The 24,033-nt window shown below is 31.9% G+C and overlaps 1 protein-coding gene across 3 annotated transcripts; it reads left to right on the top strand.

The window, feature by feature from the left end:
• Positions 1-18: 18 nt before the first annotated feature.
• On the top strand, positions 19-19,798 carry LOC126727015 (uncharacterized). Of its 3 annotated transcripts, none has more exons than XM_050432465.1 (6): positions 19-696; positions 810-968; positions 1,381-1,422; positions 1,528-1,575; positions 6,212-6,801; positions 8,018-8,658. In XM_050432465.1, exons 1-6 carry the CDS (start codon positions 135-137, stop codon positions 8,447-8,449), a joined length of 1,833 nt encoding a protein of 610 aa, XP_050288422.1. In that variant the 5' UTR covers positions 19-134; the 3' UTR covers positions 8,450-8,658. The 3 variants fall into 3 exon arrangements, with proteins under 3 accessions (XP_050288422.1, XP_050288421.1, XP_050288423.1); XM_050432464.1 differs by lacking the exons at positions 6,212-6,801; positions 8,018-8,658 and adding exons at positions 18,051-18,619; positions 18,993-19,798 and having other exon boundaries at positions 35-696; XM_050432466.1 differs by lacking the exons at positions 19-696; positions 810-968; positions 1,381-1,422; ... (1 more) ...; positions 6,212-6,801; positions 8,018-8,658 and adding exons at positions 13,074-13,178; positions 13,342-13,419; positions 16,494-16,538; positions 18,051-18,619; positions 18,993-19,798.
• Positions 19,799-24,033: the final 4,235 nt, after the last annotated feature.

The raw sequence follows: 24,033 nt of genomic DNA on the forward strand, positions 1-24,033 counted from the left end.
GTCAAACCGAGCAATAATAGCCAAAAAGTAGATTCCCCTTCCACTTTCTTAGAAGCACATGATATGATAGCCATGATCTATAAAACAAAAGGGCAGTCACAATGATAGTATGAGACACAACTAATCCACGAGAAATGGAGAGAGATTTGGAGGAAGGAAAAGAGATAAATTGGGAAACCATTTCAATGCTAAGGAAGCCTTATCTGGCAGCCTTGGGCGGACAGTGGGACGTCATGAAAAGCTTCTTCGAAAAAAATCGCGCGCAACTCTGTTCTCATATGACAGTAGAAGAGGACACTCCGTTTCATATTGCAGCATACAGTGAAGGAAAGGAACTGCTTCAACATTTGGTTAAGTTACTACCAGCCTCCTCTAGTTTGTTCGAAGCCTTAAACAAGAAGAACCAACATGGTTATAATACTTTTCACGAGGTGGCCGCGACTGACGGAGTTGAAACAGCAGATTTCTTGGTTACGAGACTCCAAGAGGTTTGTGGACCAGACGAAGGCACACTAGAAGATCTTCTCAAGGCTGAAAACAATCTGGGTGAAACCCCAATATATAGGGCCGTTGCCCACGGTCAGACAAAAATGGCCAAATATTTGGCTACTAAAGTTGGGGATTTAAGTTCTCACTTTCGAAGAAGAAAAGACAAAATGTCCATTCTCCATATTGCTGTCATAGGCCAACACTTTGGTCTCTCTGATCTCTCTTACTGTCTTACTTTCAAATTATTGAACGTTTAAATAACATAATTTTTCTACATATATAAATAGCATGCTTTAACATGCTCTATCTTTCAAATGCAGACACCGCTATATGGCTACTGAGAAAGGACAAGGAACTTGCAAAAAGGGAGGAACAAAATGGCCTGACATGTCTTCACCTGCTAGCGAAAATGCCACATGTTTTCAGAAGTTATTCGGAATTTTCCCACATGGGCAAACTGAAGAAATTCCTCTATAATTGTATGTCTCTATGGTTCTATGTGTTGTTCCATTTACTTTGAGCGCCCGAAGCATTCTTAGGGTCCGTTTGGATACAGCTGAAAACTGAAAACTGAAACTGAAAACTGAAAAACACTGTAGTAAAATAATTTTTAAATATATAAATAGTATCGTGGAACCCACTTTTAATGAAAAAGTTGCTGAAAAATGTATTTTGTAAGACCCATGAACAGTGCATAAAAGCACTGTTCACAACAAAAAAGTCAAAAAGTTACGGCTTGACCAAAAATAAAAAAAAAAAAAAAAAAAATTTCTGAAACGTAAACGTGCGTCTGGGAAGCAAAACGCGCTTCCCAAACGCACTCTTAATATTATGGTTTAGAACTAACATAATAACATAATTAATTTAATCATATATATGTTCTTAATACAGGCCTTCCTAGTCAGTTCGAGGATGATGACGTTTCTGATGATGGTAATGAAGCTCAAATACCGTCAAGTGATCAAATAAACACTTTCTTTGTATTCCTTCATTTGTATGCTATTATGCTTCTAACCAAGTACTTTATTCAAAGTGCAGCAATTTTAATTAAAAGAGACAGAGCTACGTGGAGGGCCATAGCTAAAGGTGCGACCTTAATTATTTTACTTTGTGGGTATATATACAGTTCACCGGGCACATGTTCTGCATACACTTTAATTTACTTCATAAGTCCTTTTTAATTTTTTAAGCTTTAGAATAAAAATCTTTTGTGTCAATCCTGCATCGAATGAAATACAAAAAATAAGATAGAAAATATTTATTCACACATACTTACAAATACAAATTCTCTATACCATTTTTTGTGTACCACTCTATATTCTACCAATAACGTATTTGTTATGTATTGATTTTACTTTCCTTATATAATAATTGGAGTTGAAAATGAAAAAAAAAAAAATTATACATATAGCAAAGTGTGATTAATGAAATATAGAGTGGTTTACAAAAAATGGTACAGATGATTTGTATTCCGTACTTACACGGCTATACCTATTACTAATAGAGACTATTCTCATTAAAACATGAAAGGAAGAGAAATCTAGTGTGCGTTTGGGAAACGCGTTTTGCGCTTCCCACATCCCGCGTTTGCATTTTTTTTTGGAGATATGATTGTTGACTTTTCTGTGTGAACAGTGCACACCCGTGGGTCCCATGCACTATTCACGGGACCCACAAACCTCACTTTTTTCAGTAACTTTTTCATTAAAAATGGGTCTTATGGTACTATTCACACATTTAAAAATTATTTTGCTACAATATTTTCAGTTTTCAGTTTTTAGCTGTATCCAAACGGACCCCTAGTATTTTGCTATGAAGTCCACTGATTGGATTTAGGCCCCTTCCTCTATTTGGAAAATTTTCGCTACAACGGGATAAAACTTTTTTTTTTTTAAGTATAAAAGTAGAACTTGAGAGGAATAATAATATTTAACACAATCCACAAATACAATTCGTATTTTTTGTGGGTTAATATTTTGTAGAATTGGGTTTGGGGCAGAGAGCAAGCAAACCACTTTAACACCATTAATATATAAGTCAATTTTTTGTTGATCTATGTTAGGTACTATATATGTGTATAGATTTACCAGCAAACACGTGAACATAAACCTGTCTAAATATAGATCATAGTGTCTATAGGAATGATTATACAATACTCAAGATACTGCCAAGACAGTGTACAAGAACATGAAGCTACAGATTCAAGGAATCAGAATTTAATAGTTTCGATCTATTGAAAATCAATTTCTAGAATTTATATTTCAGCTCATTAAGCCCATTTAGTGATTTGGGTTTCAGTCCAACTATACATAGTATTTAAGTGAAAGCCTAATGTACATTTTCTAAGACTTGGGAGCCACTCTTTTGAGAACTAGGAGGTTTTGTACCTTCCGCTCTTTCAAGCCATTACAAAAGATCACACACACACTTATTGAACCGGTGGAATCAAGTTGTTAACTTTTAGCTATCAAGTGTACTAGAGATCTAAAGCTTCAATAGGATTTTGAAGTGCGCCAATTGGGGGTTCACGTTGAAGCAATTCACTATAAAGGAAGTTTGTGGGATATAGAGCACAATTCGGTAATTAAAGTTAGATTTACTATAAATTGTTATTCTTGATTGTAAATCTCTAGCTTATAGTGAAACTGTTACCTTGGGATTGATTAGTCCAAGTCTCCCTAGGTTTTTTCCTTTGAAATAAGTTGATTCGTAAGGTTTCCTAGGTCATTGTATTGTGGCTTATTTAATTTTCAACAATTGCATGATATGTATATTTGTTTGTTTAACCTAAGGCTTCATAATTGATCTAATTAAAACTTGACCTTAAAACTGGTTAAACACTGTTTATTTAGGGGTCTAAATCTAAAAATCAACTTTATTAGCAATAAACACAAAATGATCTAATTCATTATTCATGTCAATATGGGTTAAACCGTTTTGACACGAAGTCATTTAACCCAACAAATATTATTTTTATCCAACATAAATTTGAATTGTAAATATTGAAGCAAATGGTTAAGAATATTAATGAATAATTTGTTAAAACTCTAAAGTCTCTAATGTTTTTACTCAAAACAAAGAAATCTCCTATTAAATTTTATCTTTCTTAAATTCTTTATAACTAATTTTGAGTGGAATTTCATTGAGTTGAAATAAAAAATTTTAGGTCATATTATACAAGTACTTGATGTTATTATGAAAAAGAATTTGTGTAAAATATATTTATTTATAATTATTATAATTTATATGCTTACAAAATATTAAAACATATTAACTGTTTTGTGTCATATTCTTGGGTAAATTACACTTTATCACACAAAATTGTACCCTAAATTACACTTAGTATTATAAACTTTCAAAATGCACATTTTATACCCTAAATTATAACATATTATACTTTGCATCCCGCCATCAATTATGCTGTTATCTTGGATGGCATCATGTAAAAATATCAAATTGCTCCGGTTCTTAATCCCTTAAAAACAAATACAAAATTACATTTTATTACCCTAAACTATACTCAGTTTGCACCCTAACTTTGGTTTTACATTCAAGGTAATGGTAGAATTAACGGCGGGGTGTAAAGTGTAACATGATTTAGAGTTTAGAGTGCTAATCGTGCTTTTCGGAAGTTTATGGTGCAAAGTGTAATTTGGGGTATAGTTTAGAGTGACAAAGCGTGATTAGCCCCATATTCTTTAAATGGGTTGAAACGAGTCATTCACTAATATAATATATTTGTTAAATAGGTTGGGACGTCGTATCAGTTTCCAACATATAGTGTTTATTAAACACGGAGGTCATGTCGTGTCAACACACATACTATAAAAGGGTCATGTGAGTAGTGAAGAGTTTTGATACAATTATTAAATGAGTCGAATTAGGTAGATTCATGTAGTAAAATATCCCTACTTTGACACAACATTCCGATACGATATGAACACAATTGGCCAACACGAATTGTCTTCCCTCCTTTAGAGTATTGATTAGGAGTTATCCTTTAATTATGTAGGAGAAAATAAAATTATTCTTTCTATAAAATAATGGGCCCAGTATTACATGACTCCCGATCATTTATTGAAGGAATGTACTAAATTCTAAATATGGATGGGGTGTTCATTATACAAAGTTTTGATATTCTGTAGTCATTTATGTGATTTTCAATTTAAAACTATAAAGAGAGAAAGAGGATTAAAATTTACAAGTTATCGGAGTTAATATTATATCAGTTGATGTGAATAGATATAAATTGAGATAATTGTTGACAATTAAATTTTAATTTGGGATAAACCATATATTATTCGTTTCTTAAATATAATCAGTTTCATTTTTGTCCTCAAATTTTTTTTTCCTGTGTTAATTCAGACCTTATAATTTAAGAAAAGAAAGAATTTAGTTTTTTTTTTTTTGCTGATTTAGTTCTTCCACCTATTTTTTTGTCCATTTATTGCTTAGTTGGTTTAATTTATCTAATGCACTAATGAATTCATTTACATCTGGTTTTGTGTTCTTTGACTAAATCACGGTTCATAAGGTTAATATTTTCTGCTTTTTCTTTTTTGAGAAATCATATTTTCTGCTTTAGTTATTAGTTTTTAATTTTTTGAAACATTTAATTATATGTATTCACCCCCCCCCCCCCCCCCCACCCCAATTTTTTATCCCTTTGCCTCTCCTACCCAGTAATGCCAATTAGCCACCCCGGCCAAGACCTGCTCATTTCTCAAAGCTTCTTATCCCTCCGTTTCCAAGATAATCGCTGCTGCTCCTTTATCAATTACCAATTAATCTCTCAGTTTCTCCTCTGCAATTCAATCCCTTCGATATGCTCATTCCCTTGCAGTTCTAGGGAACCATAGTGCTGATTGGTACTCTTCGTGAGCATTAGCATTAATTGGGGGTGTAAAACCCCAAGTTGCTATTTTAGTAACCCACTCGCTCAAATTAGGCTTCATCGGGGGGTGGGTTGCTAAAAATTTTTAGCAACTATAAATACTAAGGTTGTATATATTCAAGTATACAACCTACTATTCATAGTTGCTAAACATAAAAATAAATATAAAAGTACAAGAAAGTACAAAAAAGCAGAAAGAGATAGATTTAGTTGATAGGGTAGTTTATATTATTTTATTGGGTTATATTTAAAAATAAAAGCTATGATATTGAGTGTATTGTTAAATGATTTAGTAAAATAGATAAAGTAGTATTTGAGAATGTAAAATAAGTACTTTTTTACATTCCCATTGTTAGTGCTGTTAATCTCTACTCTCAAATGAGGGTCGTAGCTCCTGCCATTGAACGTTTCCATGGGTACAGTAGCATCTATTTAGAAAAAGCTGAGGAGATTGAAGGAAAATGAATAGTTATCAAAATTTCATTATTGTTTGTCATCACGTTTTTTTTTGTTTTGGTCGAGAATAGTCATCACTCTTTTCTGAAGGAAAAGAAAAAGAAAATATGTATGAAAGCATATCAAATCAATCACGTAACAACTCAACAAGTTTATGGTATATAATTCAATTTTATACTCCTACATCAAAACAAAATTAATGTCATCAATCTTTCACGTGGTGATATCTACATGTTGAATTATTATATGGATAATTTGGTCTACAAGAGATACTATCTAAAAATTTAAAAAAATTAAGTTGATGTTATTTTAGTCAAGATACATAGTGGCCTCTCTCTCACGCATATATGAAACATCATGTATATTGTATAGGATGGCCGGCTATCGATAAACTCTGGAAGATGAAGAGAATGCATTCATCAGCTTCAGAACTCACCGAGTCGCTAGTAGAGGCAGATTATACGTGGAAGGATATTCCTTGTGAAGTAAATGATGACAAGACGATTTCCTTAGTGAAAGCAGACACCTCTGTTTACAAAGATAGAAGCGAACAAGGTCAAACATCTGGCACAAAGGAAGTGGGAGAAGAAGGCAAATCCAAGGGACAACCCAGTGAAAGAAATCATCAAAAATCTTACCACCCATTGCTTGAAGCAGCCAGCAATGGCATAGTAGAAATATTTGACACGATGATTGAAAAGTATCCACAGGTAATTGAGTACATCTGTAAGGATGAGAAAAACATATTGCATGTGGCCATTGGCCACCGTCAGAGGGATATATTTCGTCGGGTAAAGAAGATGGAAATGATAATGAAATGTAGATTGGCATCACGGATTGATAAGAATGGCAACACCCTATTGCATCATGTTGCAGAAGGGAAGACATATTATGGAAGAGAGTCAAAAAATAAAGCTGCAGGTCCTGCTTTCCAATTGCAAGAGGAATTGAGTTGGCTTAAGGTAAGTTAGCTCTATCTAGTATTAATTTTTGATAATTGGAAAAGACATGATTTGAACCTTTGATGAATTGTTTGAAAACACCAAGAGGTGAAAATCAATTTTTCTACGAGGCTGTTAGTAATATATGTTTTATTATATAAAATATAAAATAATAGAAATGTAATAATCACAATGCTAAATCAAAATTTTTTCTTTTCTTCATAGAACATGTCCTAAAATATAAAATCATATTATCTTTTTAAGCCAAATATATATATAGACACACTCTCAATGTTAAGTCGAGGAACACATCTTTAGCATTGAGTTCCTACAGATTTAACTCTTAATTCAATGACTCGGGGCCTACCTAATTACCTTTTCTTTTATTAAATATATTTACAATTTTAGGGTTAAGATTTTCAAAAGTATCACCTAATTTCCCCAGAAAAATTAAATTGACCCAAATACATCTAAAAAGTGAAAATGAGTTGTTAGCCCATACTTATGGCACCTTTCTATAATTTTTTTTTTTTTTTTAAGTAAAAAAATATCTAAATAGGCTAAACTCAAGTGGTTCATCCATTTTTAAGATGTTAAATAACCACTTCAAAAAATGATGTCAACTTGTGGACAAACTACTAGTAATTTGAAATTTTCGGGTGATGGTGGGGCTAACAATTAAAAAGAGTCTCCAAATTTTATATATATGAAAAATTGGTATCAAAAATAAAAAAAATTGGTCCAAGGAAAACTATAGAAACAAATTGGTAACTTAATCTATTCATGTGATTACTGATTATACAGTGAAACCTTGTGTGCATTTGTCTTAATTATGAATTTTGACTTTTTGTGAACATCAGACATGTTAAACTTGAGATTTGGGTGCCATGATGCTCTTTGGTTAGACAAAAATGACTTGTTTGTGTATTTTTTTTAATTTATTTTTTTACTTAGATAACTATTTGAAAATTATGGAATATGAAATTTGACAGTAAACATAACTTTTATTTGGCTTGTAAATAATGGAAATGTCAGTAACTTGATTTTTTTTCAAAAAGAGAAAAGTGAATAATTTGGATACAATTATTTTGTTTTTTGTTGATATTGTCTTAGTACCAAATAAATTCTAGTCGTTTTGATTTTCATTATTAAAATTTTATTAGAGTTGTATATATATGATGCTAGTTTGGTAGTGTAGAATGAAGCTCATTTTTGTTGACTAATTGTCTCCACGCAGCATGTGCGGAATATAATTCCCTCCCATTATATCATGCACTGCAACAATAAAGGTAAGACTGCTGACGAGTTATTTCAAGATACACATGCTGGCCTTCTCGAGCTGGCGCAAAAGTGGATAAAGGAGACCTCTCAATCGTGCTCTGCAGTTTCTGTCCTTGTTGCCACTGTAGTTTTCGCTGCTGCCTACACCGTCCCTGGAGGTAACGATGCTTCAGGCCGTCCTAATTTCATCGACTCTCCATTCTTCGTCCTCTTCACCATCATGGATGTTGTTTCCCTTGCGTGCTCCTTGACTTCGGTTGTCATATTCCTCTCCATCCTCTCATCTCCATTTGAGTATGAAAATTTCCGCACATCTTATCAAGATTGCAGCTCACATCAGAAAGATAGAAAAGAAATGAAGCAAAAGAAGAAAGCAGCGAAGAAATAATATTTCTGTCTAAACGACATTAGTGTAGTTTAGTTGTTGTAGTTTTGTATTTTCTGTATGTAAAACTACTTGTAGCTTTCCATGTATTTAAGTTGGAAGAGTCTCACAGGTGGAATAACAGAATGACACACGTGCTGTAACTGATTTGGGATGTAACTGTTTTGGGATTTTTCCAGGTCTCTGTTTTTGGTATTTAGACGCAGAGCTTGTATAGATTCATTATTGAATTGAAATCAGAATTTTTCATTCTCTCTCTCGCATATTGTTTCTCCATTTCTCCTTCAAAGTTTCTGTACTTTCTTATACATCTCTCCCTCGGAAGCTAATAATAGGCTTCACATTGCTCTTCTTCTCCGTGACAACGACCATGCTTTCTTTTGCAGCAACTATTTTTCTCCTCCTTCATTTTCAAAAGAAAGCTTGGACTAAAACTCTGATTTATACTGCTGCATTCCTTCCTGTCTCTATGTTTGCGCTTATGCAGTTCCCGTTGTATGCTGCATTCAACAAATTATTGCACACCCTTATCAAGAAAATAGAGAAGAAGGTACATCCTCCCCAAAAATTCCTTCCTCCTTACTTGAGGACCAATAAGCTCAAGAAACTCTCATGAGAATAGGCTTTTGGATTTTGACCATATGGCGGTGTTCATTTTGTTCCCATCATGCACCAAATGTCAAAGACCTGTTATCATAATTCTTAATTTACCACTGTATTGACATTAATCTATATGTAATAAGAAAACGAGAAGTTAGATATTTCTCTTCACAGTGTGTGCTTTGATTAGTGATAAAGAAACTTCATTTATGGTAGCGAAACCAAGAAAAAAAGAAACCCAAATTATCATTTTGGTTTCCATATTTTGGTAGTGATCAATTTGGTCCTTATTATTTTTAATTTATAGTCAATTTTGTTCCTACTGTTAACTTGTTTTGTTTATGGATAACAAAGTAGAATGTATTCAAAACTTTTAACCATAAAAATGCTAGTATCTTTTCTTTTGAGTGGTGTGTATTTCACACACATGTTTGCACACAAAGTATATACATTCACTTTTTTTGTATTAAAGTGGTGACTTGATGAACTTAAAATCATGACTTTTAAGTGAAAATTGTGATTTAAAAAAAAAAAGTGAATGTGTATGCTCTGTGAATACATGTCATCTATACTACTTTTTGTATATCACTTTATATTCCACCAATCAATACTTGCTATATTTTGTTTTTACTTTTCTTATAAAATAACTAAAATTTAAAATAAAAAGCAATCATACATATAGTAAGTAGTAATTGGTAGAACATAGAATTGTATACAAAAAGTGGTATAGAAGATTTAAATTTGTACTTTGTATATAATAGTGAGTGTGCACTAGTTATTTCCTTTTTTTTTTTTTTTTTTTTTTTCTTTCTTTATTTTTTAGGTTCGAAAAAAATCAATTCATTCCTATACCCCTAACTCATGCATGTATATCATGTACATTGTATAGAATGTCCGACAATCGATGAACTCTGGAAGATGAAGACAAATCAAATATCTGCTTTAGAACCCACTAAGTTGCTAGTAAAGGCAGATTCTACGTGGGCATCCAGTCTTAAAGTAAAAGACATTGTGATTTCCCTATGGCCAGCGAATAAGTAGAGGCAGATATAGTGAAATTTCAAAGACCGAAACGTAGTAGCACGCCAAAAAGGCAATTCCGAAACACTGCACCAAATCTGCCTCTAACAATTTGAAGAAAAAAAAAAGAGAAGGAGAAGAAGAAGAAGAATGAGATTAAGGGTGTGCAGCCAATCCACCAACCCACCAAAACCGACATGATCCAACCCAAGCTTAATATTTGATTTGGGTCATGAATTCTTTTACTTAAGAATTTTGTTAGGTTTAACTTGTACACCTTCGAAAAATTCTCTCTCTCCTCCTACAAGCATCACCATAACATCAATCACCTCATCTCTCGTGCGGTTCTCAAATTCACCAATCCATCCCCACAATAAGATTTAACAAGTATTCCATTAATTGCAAACTGTAGAATAAAAGTTTGAATTGAATTTAGATGGAAAAGAGCATCGAATTTTAGTCTTTATACTATTCCCTAATACTGTTTAGAAACTTTACTGTTTAACTCAGCAAAATAGATTGAAATGCAAAGAGTGGAATAGTCTAATACAAATAGCCTAGCTAAGATTTATTTATTATTAGTTTTTTTGATAACTGAAAGTTGAGGGTGGAGAGATGAACCTTAGACATCCCCGATTCCCCATCGATGCCAATTTAGCTATAATTCACTTGACAACAGTTAGCTAAGAATCGAGTTGCTTTTTAGTTTATAAAAGCATATTCTTTGCCCTAATTTATAGGGTATGGCTTATTTTTTTCAGTGATAGAAATGAGGGGAAAAAAAGGAGTCATTATTAAATAGTACTTATAACATAAAATATTATAATTAACATTTTAAAGTTTTTATCATTTAAGATTTTTTTTTTTTATTAATTTTTTTTTTCTTTCATGTAGATCCCGTCCCTCGTTGGTTAGACTCAAGATTAGAATTTGCGTTAATTAGCCACAATATATATTTCGTTTAAAAATTTACACTATCATAATTATAATAATAATAAAAATATATTTATTTTATGTTGAGCTATATGGATCCTATTCATTCTAATTTGTGTCATTTGAAAGTATTTAACTTTGTTAGGCTCAACAAACTAGGTGTTGGCAACCGATGACAAAAAGATTGAGTCTTGTTGAAGTTTTAATGTAAATTAATAAGTCCAAGACGAAAGCTCAAGATTATTTGATGAAAACCAAGAATCTGTCAATTTGACTACTAGCTCAACACCTTCCTCGACCAATCGATAAAAGTTCAATTACTGTTCAATTCCTAGTTAGACTAATCGAGAATCATAGTTTTTTTTTTCTTCTTCAGATCTAACATGATTTATTAAGTTAGCTGTATACGTGGGTTTTGTAACCCTAATAAAGAGTCTATATAAAGGCTTATTAAGCACAACTTATTAAGAGGTTAGACAGGTGGAAACCCTAAACCTTTTGGAGAATAGATTTGAGTCTCCACCTATTTAACCTATGAGAGTTCTAAAACACGTATAGCCAATGTCATAAACAGGGAAGTTTGTGTGTAGCCAGTTAACCATAGTTGCTAATCAAACTTTTGAGTGGAGATCTTAGAGTCACAAATAGAGGAGCTGATATTTAATAATCCAATATAGAAGAGTCTGTGGATTCGAAATTACGTGTGATCACGCAGTAAGTACTATATGAGGTTAAATCTATTCTATAAACTTTGATTCTATTAATGAATATGTTTCCTCGAAGATTGTTTATATTAAATCATCTTCAGGTTTTTTTTACTATGAAACCAAAGTTTCACAAGTTTTCCTAGGTCGCCATATTGTTTTCTTCTATTATTTTTGCTCAATTTACTACATTATTGTTTTACTGGTGATATATTAAATCAATGACAATTAACCTGGAAATCAATCTGAATTCATAATTGGTTAATTTATTTGAAATTGATTATTTCCACTATAAAATCAACCAAGGGGGTCTTAAAACCCTAACAGACTTGTTGTGCTGTTTTGCCTTATTTACAGATTTTTGAAACGGCAAAGATGACTGATCCCCATGAAGGGCCTTCCTCACGGTGCTCCAATCCAAGAAATTTATTTTTCTGGATTAGTTAAGCAAAATAGGCTCCATTCTTCATTATGCAATTAGCCTTCAAGCGGAAGAGTACATAATTATTAATTAATACTTAATACAAAACAATGAGACATGACTTCATCCACACTAGTGCTGTAACTGAAGAAAAGTTATGTACCTTTCGTACAAAGATTCATAACAGTCTTCTATTACAAAAATCGTAAAAGAAACGCAAGTGCAAAAGAGCATCAAATTTAGTATTTATACCATATGTTTGCGAACTTTACTGTTTAACCGAACAATAATAACGAAAAAGTAGATACCCTTCCACTCTCTTAGAAGCACGTGATGATATGATAGCCATCTATAAAACCAAAGCGCAGTCATAAAGATGATATGTGACACAACTAATCCACGCTCTAAATTAAGAGAGATGGCGAGAGATTTGGAGAGTGGAAAATTAGAGGAAGAGAGAGAGAGCGACCCTTTCCAAAGGCTAAGGAAGCCCTATCTGGCAGTCTTGCAGGGAGATTGGGACTCAATGAAAGACTACTTCAAAAATAATCCCAAGGACCTCTTTTCTCGTTTGTCAATCGACAACGACACTGCGTTTCATATTGCAGCATACAGCGAAGGAAAGGAACTGCTTCATTGTTTGGTTGATCTCGTAGAACCACCCTCTAGTTTATTCGAGGCATTACAGATTAAGAACATACACGGTAATAATACATTTCACGAGGTGGCAGTAACTGAAAGAGTTGAAACAGCAGAATTCTTGGTTAAGAAACTCCAGCGGGTGTTTAGACTAGACGATGGTAAACTAGAAGAGCTTCTCAAGGACAAAAACAATCTGGGTGAAACCCCGATATATAGGGCCGTTGCCCTCGGTCAGACAGAAATGGCCAAATATTTGGCTACTAAAGTTGGGGATTTAAGTTATCACTTTGGAAGAAATGACCAAAACGTTTGGGAACAAATAACCTGACGTGTCTTCACCTGCTAGCAAAAATGCCATCTGCTTTCGGGAGTTCATCCCACATTGGCATTCTGAAGAAAATCCTCTGTTATTGTATGTCGTCGTCCAATATTTTCATTACTTGTTCTTTGATGTACTGCAGAAATATTTTTATGTGCGACTCCATTATTTAAGCATATATTCTTGGTATGCTTTAGAACATTAGAACAAACATAATAAAATAATAATAATTAATGTAAGCATGTTATTATTGCAGGGCTTCCGAACCAGACAGAGGATAAAGACAGCGATGATGATGCAGATAATGGTTGTGATCATAAAAAAATTTCACGAAGTATGTACAGAAAGAATTTTCGCTCCAAATATTCACTAATCACAGGCGTAACTCAATTAGGGTATCACTAGTGTAGCCATACATGTCATGTTAGTATAGTCATACCATGGTTTTAAAAACCAGATAGGAGGCAAAATCAGATTTACCTCTAGTTCCCGGTTTTTACCGATTTTTACTGGTTTTATTGGACCGAATTGGTATCCGGTTCCTAGATGAAACGGCTAGTTCGGTTCGGTTTTCAAAACCATGAGTCATACTCATAATGTATTATGTAATAAAAGTTAAGTCATAGTTGTAACTTGTACCAACTACTTGTAATTTCTTTAACACAAATCTATACTCGTCTTGCTCCAAATAAGTCTTTATAAAGAAATGCATAAAATTACAAACATAATTTTCTCTAGGAAAACTCAATTAAAAAATTTCAAGAAATTTAGAATAGTACTTTAACTACAACTAAATACAAAAATTTCCACACACAAAAAAAAAAAAAGAGTTTCATTATTATTTTAATCAATATTATAATATTTTTAAATAAAAATCTTGGTTTTAATATAACTTTAAGTATTTTTTGTTTTTTGTTTTTTATTTTATTTTATTATTCAATTTTAATTACTCCTATATTATAGTATTTTTTTAATTTACATATAATTTTTTATAATCATAGTATGAGCATATGTATAGTACATACTAATCTATATATATATATATAAAACCGAAGCCTCTGAAACTCTCACAATTTTCCACGTCAGTACAATATTTAAATAAAAATTTAAATAAAATTATTTGACTTTTTAAAAATAAATAACACACATTCCTTTTTCAAAACAAAAACTTGACTAGCCACGCTTCTTCTTCTTGAGCTAGGGTTTTAGCAATTCATACTTTTCTCCTTCTTTAGCACTCCCTCTCCAGTTGCCACATCTGGAAAATCAAATCAAGGTTAGGCTTTTTCTATTTGCTAAATTTTTTATATTGATTTCTAGGGTTTAGTTCAATAAACATTAGCAATTTACAAATCTATGCAATCGAAAATACATATTTATAAGTCGTGCAAGTGTTGAATAATACTTGATTGTTGATTTTTACAAATCTGTGCAACTGACAATACATGTTTATGAATGGTGCAAGTGTTGAATAATACTTGATTTCTGATTTTTCAACCTTCAATGATAGCGTACAGTTCTAAATCTTGCAATCAAATTTAGATATTTATTTACCATGACCTGATTGTATTAATATCGTTACATGATGAAAATTTTTGTGATTATAAATCAATAATTCTTTTTTTTTAATCATTGATTTGTGCCCTTTGTTATAGATTCAATTTTGCAAATCTCTATGGATTTCACCGATGACTTTTTTACTATGGATTTTCGTTTGCTGAGTGAAGGCTTAGTTATTGGTAGCGTGGGGGAGGGAATTAATCATATGAGGTGATGTCAACAATTATAACATACTGTATGAATTTTGGTACAACTACGCCTCCATAGCAACTTTCTTAATAATTTTTAATTTCTGTTAATAATTGTTAATTGGAATTCTACTTTAATGGAGTAACTATGGCTCTCTTGCTTATTTATAAAACTGTTTTTGTTTTTGCAATTGGAATTTACAAGTACTTCGATGGATTTGTGGATTACATCGATTGGCAGAAGCTTTCAACACCTTCAAAACCCACACATGTGATCATAGCCGCCTCACTTAATGGTCTTCTTATTTATAATTTGTGTTGATATTATTCTTAGTTGAGAAAGGAAAGAAAAAGTTACCCAACATAGGTAATCGCGTTAAATTTAATTTTACTATATAGCTGAAATAGGTTTGCATTTGATTTGATTTTTTTTACTTGTAGTTATTTTCGTCAATGTTGAATACTTTCTTGAATTCCAAATGCACTAGGTTTATGATTGTCTCAAGTGAAGAAAGACATTTTTTAAAATTTTCATTCAACCACCCCCTGTTGGTGCATCTTCATATTTTGAATTTATATTGATCTAATTGTTATTCCTATCTTGCATGCTTTCTTTGCAGCATAATTTCTAATAATGATAAGTTTGCATCTGTAATATGTGGTCTTATTAATAGTTAAATATATATGGGGAAGTATATATCTTAACTTACATTTTAGTTTAATTTTCATTTTTATGAATTTAGAACAGTTATTGATACTGCATATTTTATATAACTATTCCGTACATCGCACGGGTTAACGACTAGTATATATATATAATACAAATCCTCTGTCTTACTCCATACTCCACCAATTCAAAAAGATTTTTTTCATATTATTTTTTTATTCTCACATTTTTTGGGTATTGAAATTGAAAATCAAAACAAAAACAAAGCCAAACCAATTTTTTCACTGATGAGTCTCACAGAAAATAAAAAAATGAAAATAGAATACACCCTATTTTTAAAGTAACGAAACATTGTCTAAAACATTCAAAAAAGAAACATTATCACTTGTTGAATTCCAAAATATTCTCTATATCACAGCCACGGGTGCAACATCAATGAAAGTTTTGTCATGTTTCTATTAAAAAAAAAAAAAACGGAAACATTAACGGGTGCAATGTAGCTAGATCGATTCACAACTAGAATGCCTTAAAAGATGGGTTTCCATTCTCTAGGCTTTATCCTTTCTTAGTATATAGTGATTTCCTAGTTATAGTTTTCCTTCAAAAACTTGCTCATATTCCTGATTTGTATACTTTTAAAAATCAATGTTAATGCCCAGATCTTGCTGCTTAATCAACAACTCTTATTATTTTCAATGAAAAAGAAAATTAAGATTCAAATCCATCCTCTCCATTATAACTATCAAAATATGAATAAGAAAAAAAAAATCAATATCTAGTGAAACAAAATATTCACCATTTTTTAAATAATTATTGACATGATTGGAAATATTGCATAATAAAAATTATGTTAATCATGGAGTCACTTGAATGTAAAGTTACTTGAGTTTCCATTTTAACAAGTTTTGAAAAATACCATATAAAAAAAAAAATTTCCCTAACATTATTCATTTGAAATATGCTTTTGACTAAATATTTTATGTAAAATTGCAGAGACATCCAACACATATCGTGCCTTGTGGAGGGACATAGCTAAAGGTGCGACCTTATTTTACTTATATAAATAATTAGGTACAATTCTTCAGGTACAGTATATTATATTCCTCAATAAACTGTGCACATTGAATTTTGGAGAAGATAATATTGTTCTTTTATTGGTCAATGTAATTATGTCTTTGAATTCAATTGGGGAAGTTAATATATAGCTCCTAGGTAATTGTATCTAAGTTTTTCCATATATATATGCAATGCATAGAAAGTTTTGATAGAAATATTTATATATGATACATGTTTAATCAGTAAGTATTAATAAATAAATAGCATCAAGTTAAAGAATAGAAAAGAACTTGTCTAATTAATTTATTGTCTTTAGAAAATATCAAACCTAATTTGATAAAAAAATATTTAATGTTAGGTTGTTTTAATTATCAACAAAAAGGGTGAGTTCTAATTTGTTTAAACTAACTTGGTTTCTGCAAAATTTGTAACTTGAATAATCATTTTTTTTAAAGTAAAAATAATTATAATATAGAAAAATGGGACACATGTTTTACATGAAATTTTCACTTGTATCATGACTCTGTTTGTAGAAGATAAAATGAAGCAATGAAGTTGAATTTTTTTTTTTTTTGGATTAAGATTCTTTAGATTTATGGGTGATACTAAGAATATGAAAAATTTTACAATATAAAATTTTCAAATTAATTTGTTCCCTATCTTTTTTAAAAAAAGTAATTAAAACATTCTTTCTTTTTTTTTAATTTCACCAATTGCATTAATTGCCACATCATTTATAAACATTTTACAGTACAATTTGCATTTTTTAGAATTTTTAAGATAACTCCATTATAAAATTCCTAAAATCTTTTTTTTTTCTTTTTTATGGAGAATTCCTAATATCTTTTTCATTTATTTTAAATGGATGGATTAGATTTTAAACACCAAAAAAAATTTTGAATTTTTTTATTAACATATTTTAATATCTTTTTAAATTAATACATGGCAAAATTGCGGCCACTTATTCCAAAAATGAATATACAAAACTTGAAGTCCATAATGTGATTTTCAAAAGGACTTGGATCCTAATCCATTTCAAAAAATATAGTTACAATTTTTTACTCTATAGAAAATTGTGAGCTTTCAAAAACTTATATGATAATTTTAGAAGAAATCAATAAAGGCTTTCTCACACACAAATATGTGTGTGTGTGTATATATATATATATATATATATATATGACTCTACTTTACACACAATTTTCGGTTGTCATGACTCTATTTGTAGAAGATAAAAATGAAACAATAAAGTTAGAATTCCTAAAATCTTATTCATTCATTTTAAATTAGTGGAATAGATTAATTGTAAACACCATTTATTTAAATAAAATTATTATCATATTTTCATATCTATTTAAATTAATACATAAATATACAAAACTTGAACTCCATAACGTGCTTTTCCTAGAAACTAGGGTCCTATTCCATTGTTTTAGTCTAGTTACGCAGCTCTTACTCTTTCTCTCTCTCATGAACAATATATATCTTATATAGTATCGAAGGTAATCAAGGGACTTTGGACAATGAAGATAACGCATGCATTAGCTTCAAGACTCACCGAGTTGCTGGTAGAGGCGGATTCTACGTGGGCCGAAACCCATAAAGGCAAAGTAGAAGACAAGACAATTTCCTTAGGTGACATTGATAAGAAAGGGATAGAAGAAGTAACACTCACAATTGAAGTAGCAGGAGAAGGCAAAATCCAGACAAAACCCAATGAGAGAAAATATCGTTGCACTCCAAATGAGATACGTACCCCATTACTTACTGCAGCTAGCGAAGGCATAGTAGAAATATTTGACAAGAAAATTGAAGCGCACCCTCAGGCAATTGAGCACCTCGATAAAGATGAGGAAAACATACTGCATGTGGCCGTTGCTCACCGACAGAAAGAAATCTTTGACCGCTTAGAGCAGATGATGGTGATAAGGAAATGTAGATTAGTTTCAAGGATTAACATAAATGGCTACACCTTATTGCATCAAGTTGCAGACATGAAGTATTATCAAGGAGACAAAGCTGGTCCTTGTTTCCAATTGCAAGAGGAGTTGGAATGGCTCGAGGTAAGCTAGCAACCTTGCTAACTCTATTGACACCCCTCGTATTTAGCTTTATCGGTTTTCGTACACCCAAATTGGTTAGTAAATACTTTCCGATTTATGGCTATCTGTACATACAATCAACACGAATCATGTTTATCATACATAAAAACTTTTGCATAGTTTTACAGACATCTCAAAATCTAAATAAAATCTTGACTTGAAATTACAATTTAATTTATTTTTGGAATGTATGTAAAACTGTGTAAAATAGACTGTATAACAAGTTTAACCAACACTTAATAATTAAAATCTTCACGTGAGGTTTGCTATTCTTATAGCTTTTTCCTATGTTTAGTACTAATAATGTCTATTCTTATACATCTTCTCCACACAGCGGGTGAAGAAGAGAATTCCCACTCATTATGTCCTGCACCGTGACAATGCTGGTAATACTGCAAAAGAGATTTTCAATGATCAACATGCTGAACTTCTCAAGAGGGCGCAAAAGTGGATTAAGGAGACTGCTCAATCGTGCTCTGCCGTCTCTGTACTTGTCGCCTCTCTCGTTTATGCAGCTGCCTACCAACCCCCAGGAGATCTTGAAAGTGAACGTAACACTGTGGCCTTCAAGCTCTTCACAGTCATGGATGTTACCGCCCTTGCGTGCTCCTTGACATCTGTTGCCACGTTCCTCTCGATCCTCTCATCTCCTTTTGAGTTTGAAGATTTCGGCACAGCTCTCCCGCGGAAGCTGTTAGTAGATTTCTCGTTGCTCTTCATATCCGTGATAACGACCATGATTTCTTTCGGAGCAACTATTTTTCTCATCCTTCATTTTGAAAAGAAAGCTTGGACTAATACCCTGATTTATACCGCTGCATTCTTTCCTGTGTCTGTGTTTGCGCTTACACAATTCCCGTTGTATTCTGCATTCACCAAAACCTTGAAAACTCTATTCAAGATAATAGTGAAGGTGGTGAATCCCCGGAAACTCATTCCTCGTTACTTGAGGACCTCTAAAAGCAAGACTTATTGAGATTTAATGTGAGAGGTCTCTTGAGAATAAACGTTTTTACTTTTGGATTTTCATTATGTAATGGGGTTTATTTAGTTCCCATCATGAACTAAAAATGTCAAAGATGGTCTATTATCATATTCCATTATTTCCATATCATTGTATTAGCTTGATCAATATATATATAATAAAACAACGAGAAATTAGATATTTCTCGTCATTGTGTGAGCTTCATTAATGATAATGAAACTTCCTCATAACTTCATTTTGTTTTGTTTTTGAATTTTGTCAAAACCATTTTGTGCTGCATGTTATGTTTTTGTTTCATGCATTATTGAGGTCCTCACTGAGAGGAAAATAATGCATTGGAAGAGACTCGAATTGAGAAATTAAAACAACATATATGAACAACATTTAATCCAAAAGGTATGAGTTTATAAGTTTAGCTCCAACTATTTTGTATTAATCACTTACTCAGGGGCGGAGCCACATAGTGGCTTGGGGGGGCCGTGGCCCTTGCAATTTTTTTTTTTTTTTCCCATTAGTCTATGAAGAAAAAATAAATAGGCCCCCCCAACATTACACAGCCGGCCCCCCCACCCATTTCTCACCCATTCTCCCAGCCCTCAATCAAAAATTAGGAACACCATCAAATTAAAAAAAAAAAATTATCTGTTCTACTTTCAAGCAAAAAAAAAAAAAAAAAAAAAAAACCAAAAAAAATTTGAACTAAAATCTGAAAAAAAAAATAAAATAAATAAATAAATATATATATATATAACAAAACCAAGCCCACGGCGAGCCCATTACAGGTAGCTCGCTCACGGCAAGCCCACGGATTCTCAACCAAAATAAATAAATAAATAAAATAAAATAAAATACAGAGAATCAGAAATTGAACCCATCACGTCGCTGGTGCCTGGCAGAATCCCATCATGTCGCGTCATCGCTGGCAGAGAGATCAAACCCCAATACAAAAGCAAACCAAATGCAGAACTCAGCAAACCAAACACAGAACATAGAGGTGTTTATCAAAAAAAAATCCCCAATACACAAACCAAAACCAAACCCAGTAACCCACGGACGGTCACGTCGCCGCAGCGAGCTCGTCGTCGTCGTCGTCGCTCGCCCGATCGCCCTTCATCACAGATCGCTCTGTCTTTGCTCCGGTGCTCGGTGCTTGCCGCTCGGTGCTCCCTCCGGCCCTCCCTCAAGGTATTTCGCTCTTTTTCTCTCTGACTCTCTCTCAGTCTCTCGCTCTTTATCTCACTGAAATTAAAAAGGAAATGAATCGCAGATCGACATCGTAGATGGTAGATCGGTCATCGGCTCATCGCTCTGCGCCTCTGCCTCTGCTCCGGTGAGCGGTGCTTGTTGCTTCCTCCGGCAGTCCGGCCCTCCCTCAAGGTTTTTCTCTCTGACTCTCTCTCTGACTCTCAGTCTCTCTCTCTTTATCACACTGAATGAATGAATAAAGAATGAAATGAAACTTATAAATGAAACTCAGCATCTTTTTTTTTTTTTTTTTTTTGATGTGGAACTGTGAGAATCTGATTAGCCAATTTGGCTGACTTTCACCTTCTTTTTTTTTTTTTTTTTTTTTTTCTTGTTTTTGTCTTTTTAAATTTGGCTGTCCACACACTGTGCTCCCTTGCGTCTTACACGCCTGCACTCATAACATTTTTCTTTTTTTTGGGTCCTGTCGTACAACCACAACAATGTTTGTGTGTTGTGTGTTTGTGGGTTGTGTGTTGTGTGTTGTGTGTTTGTGTGTTATAAGTTTTTTTGTTTTTGGTTGGTGTGTTTGTGTGTTGGGTTGGGCTTGTTGTATCCTATTTGGTTTGGACTTCTTTAAGGCTCAGAAACTTTGAATGGATTTTGAAGTTATTCACTGCAATACTTGGGCTTGAGCTTCACATATTACCCAAGTTTCAATTTTGGAATTGAAACTTGGAAAAAAACAAGTTAAAAAAATTTTGAAAATCATATAATATAAATAATATCGGTTTTTTTTTTTTTTTTTTAAGGACTTCACCATCCAACTTTTATTGATTAATATTATTTTAGTTGCGGTCCATTAGCTAATGGATACAATAGATAGTTAATTAGTTACAGTATCACTACTATACTATAATTAGTTAATTGTATAATTAATGACAAATAAATTAAAGCAATATAGTTTATTGTTACGCTAAACAACAATAATTAAAGCTATATAATTAAATTAACCAATACATTATAAAAGACAAATTAATTAAATTATTTTTTTTTTTGTTTGAGGGGTTATTATTAATTAAAGTTGTATTAAAAATGGGTTGACTGTTTAAATTATAGTGGAAATTTTGTTTTTTTCTTGAATATAAAAGCCGTTTTTTTTTTTTTTTTTTTTGTGATTAGAGTTTTGTCTTCTTGTTGTTTTTGAGAAAGAAAAACACTGTAACCGCACATTGTAATTTTCTTTTATAATAGTGAAACCCCTACAACTCTGTGGACGTAGGCAAATTGCCGAACCACGTAAATACTGTCTTGTGCGTGTGATTGTTTTTCTTTTGGCGTTTTCTTTTCTCTATTTTTTTGTTTCTCACAGGTTTGGAATTTTGGTTGAATTCCCAACATGTTCAAGTATATGATGATATATGAAAGTTGATAATTTTGTATCCAATAGACTTAAGAATTATATTTAATATATTTATGTTACAACCCGGCCCCCCCAAGTATTCATTCCTGGCTACGCCCCTACACTTACTCCTATCGTTATTATTTAATATAAGACTTTCACTCACGCTTATAGTATAATATCCCAACCCTAATTACTTGATTAATTTACAGGGATTATTTGCTAAACCATTATTTTTTAATCTATAATCTATTATTAAATGAAAGTTATATGACATTTTATTTTGATAGGGTTCTTTAAATAATTTATGAGGGCTTTTGGAATATATATGTGTGTAATTTCTTGGTTGGGTTAAGATAGAAATTTGAAGAAAACAATGGGGATTTAAGACTTATATATTTTTTGAAGATGGCCTCCTCTATTTTAAGATTAATGGTTTCCTAAAGTTTTATATCCTTAAGTCACTTCAAATATTTTGATGACCCTTCCAATAGTTAATTAAACATAAGGGTATATTTGAACTTTCAATGGTTGGGTAGATTGAAAAATTTGAAAAGGAAAAGGACCTGAATAGTTAAGGCCACTGTTCATCAAGGCTTCAAACATCGTCTCCCCTATTATCAAGTCACCAACTACCTTAACCTTCCAACACTAGGCAAGCATTAACGCACTAGACAGGCATCAACCCTATACATGGTCTTACAACTTTTTGCACACATGTGGGTTCATGCTTTTAATAGGATAAAGAATCAAGTATAGTTGACCGTGATAGTAAAGAGGTTTTATCCTCTTCATTTCTATAGTATTTCCTTCTTTTCCTCCTGCCCACCCTAAAATTAAAAAATTAAAAAAAATTGTAATTAATTGAAATTTAAAATTTTGATTGATGATATAACTTTTTATTTTTGATCTTCTAGAAATTTTGCAAATATAAATGATATAAGAAGAAAATGAGATCTAACGATGAATTTATCAAAATTCACATTCAATAAAATAATATTAATTAAAGTTATAGTTTTAAGCGATAACCAAGTTTGTTGCCAAACTTTTTTCAATTTTCATTTATTATTTAATTAATATCAATCATATTTTTATTACATCAATTTGTAATTTTTTTTTTTTTTTTTAATTTACTCCATCTGCCAAGGCAACATGAAGCATAAAAGCTAGAAGTTAGAAGGGCTTTTTTTTTTCTTTGTTGTTGTTTTGTTTTTCTATCTTTGGGTTTAAAGAAAGGAAGCCTAATACAAGGCCCGTTGGCAGCCGATGTGAGAGGTGACAGAATCGCTGATTAGATATTGCGTGATTATGTTCCTAGGTTTTTCTAGCTAGTCCTACAACACACACAGCCCATATCAGTGGATAAATATTTCCAAAAATGATGCCGTTTCTCCAAAGAAATAAATTAATAATTTAATTAATCTTTAACACTAACTAGGTGCTTCAACACAATCTAATATAATACTATTTGATAAACATGCAAAATATTCATTCTAATATAACTTATTTTGTATTTTTAAATTTATCAAATAAGTTTAAAAAAATGAAGTTTTTACAAAAATATATCAAAAAGAAAACAATAATTTTAAAAAAATCATCATACAATTTTGGGTTAATTTGAAATAGGTGATTAGAAGAAGTTTTAAATACTTTTTTTATAATGTTTTTTTTTTAAAGACTTGAAGTAGATTTAGATGAGCTAAAAATAGTTTGAAATTGGAGGGTCAACACTTACCACAAGATTAGATGATGAGTTAATATAACATATAAAGATACTGTAAGCAACTAAATTTCTAGTTTGAA

The sequence above is a fragment of the Quercus robur genome, chromosome 5 (genome assembly GCF_932294415.1).
Source record: "Quercus robur chromosome 5, dhQueRobu3.1, whole genome shotgun sequence".
Taxonomy (NCBI): domain Eukaryota; kingdom Viridiplantae; phylum Streptophyta; class Magnoliopsida; order Fagales; family Fagaceae; genus Quercus; species Quercus robur.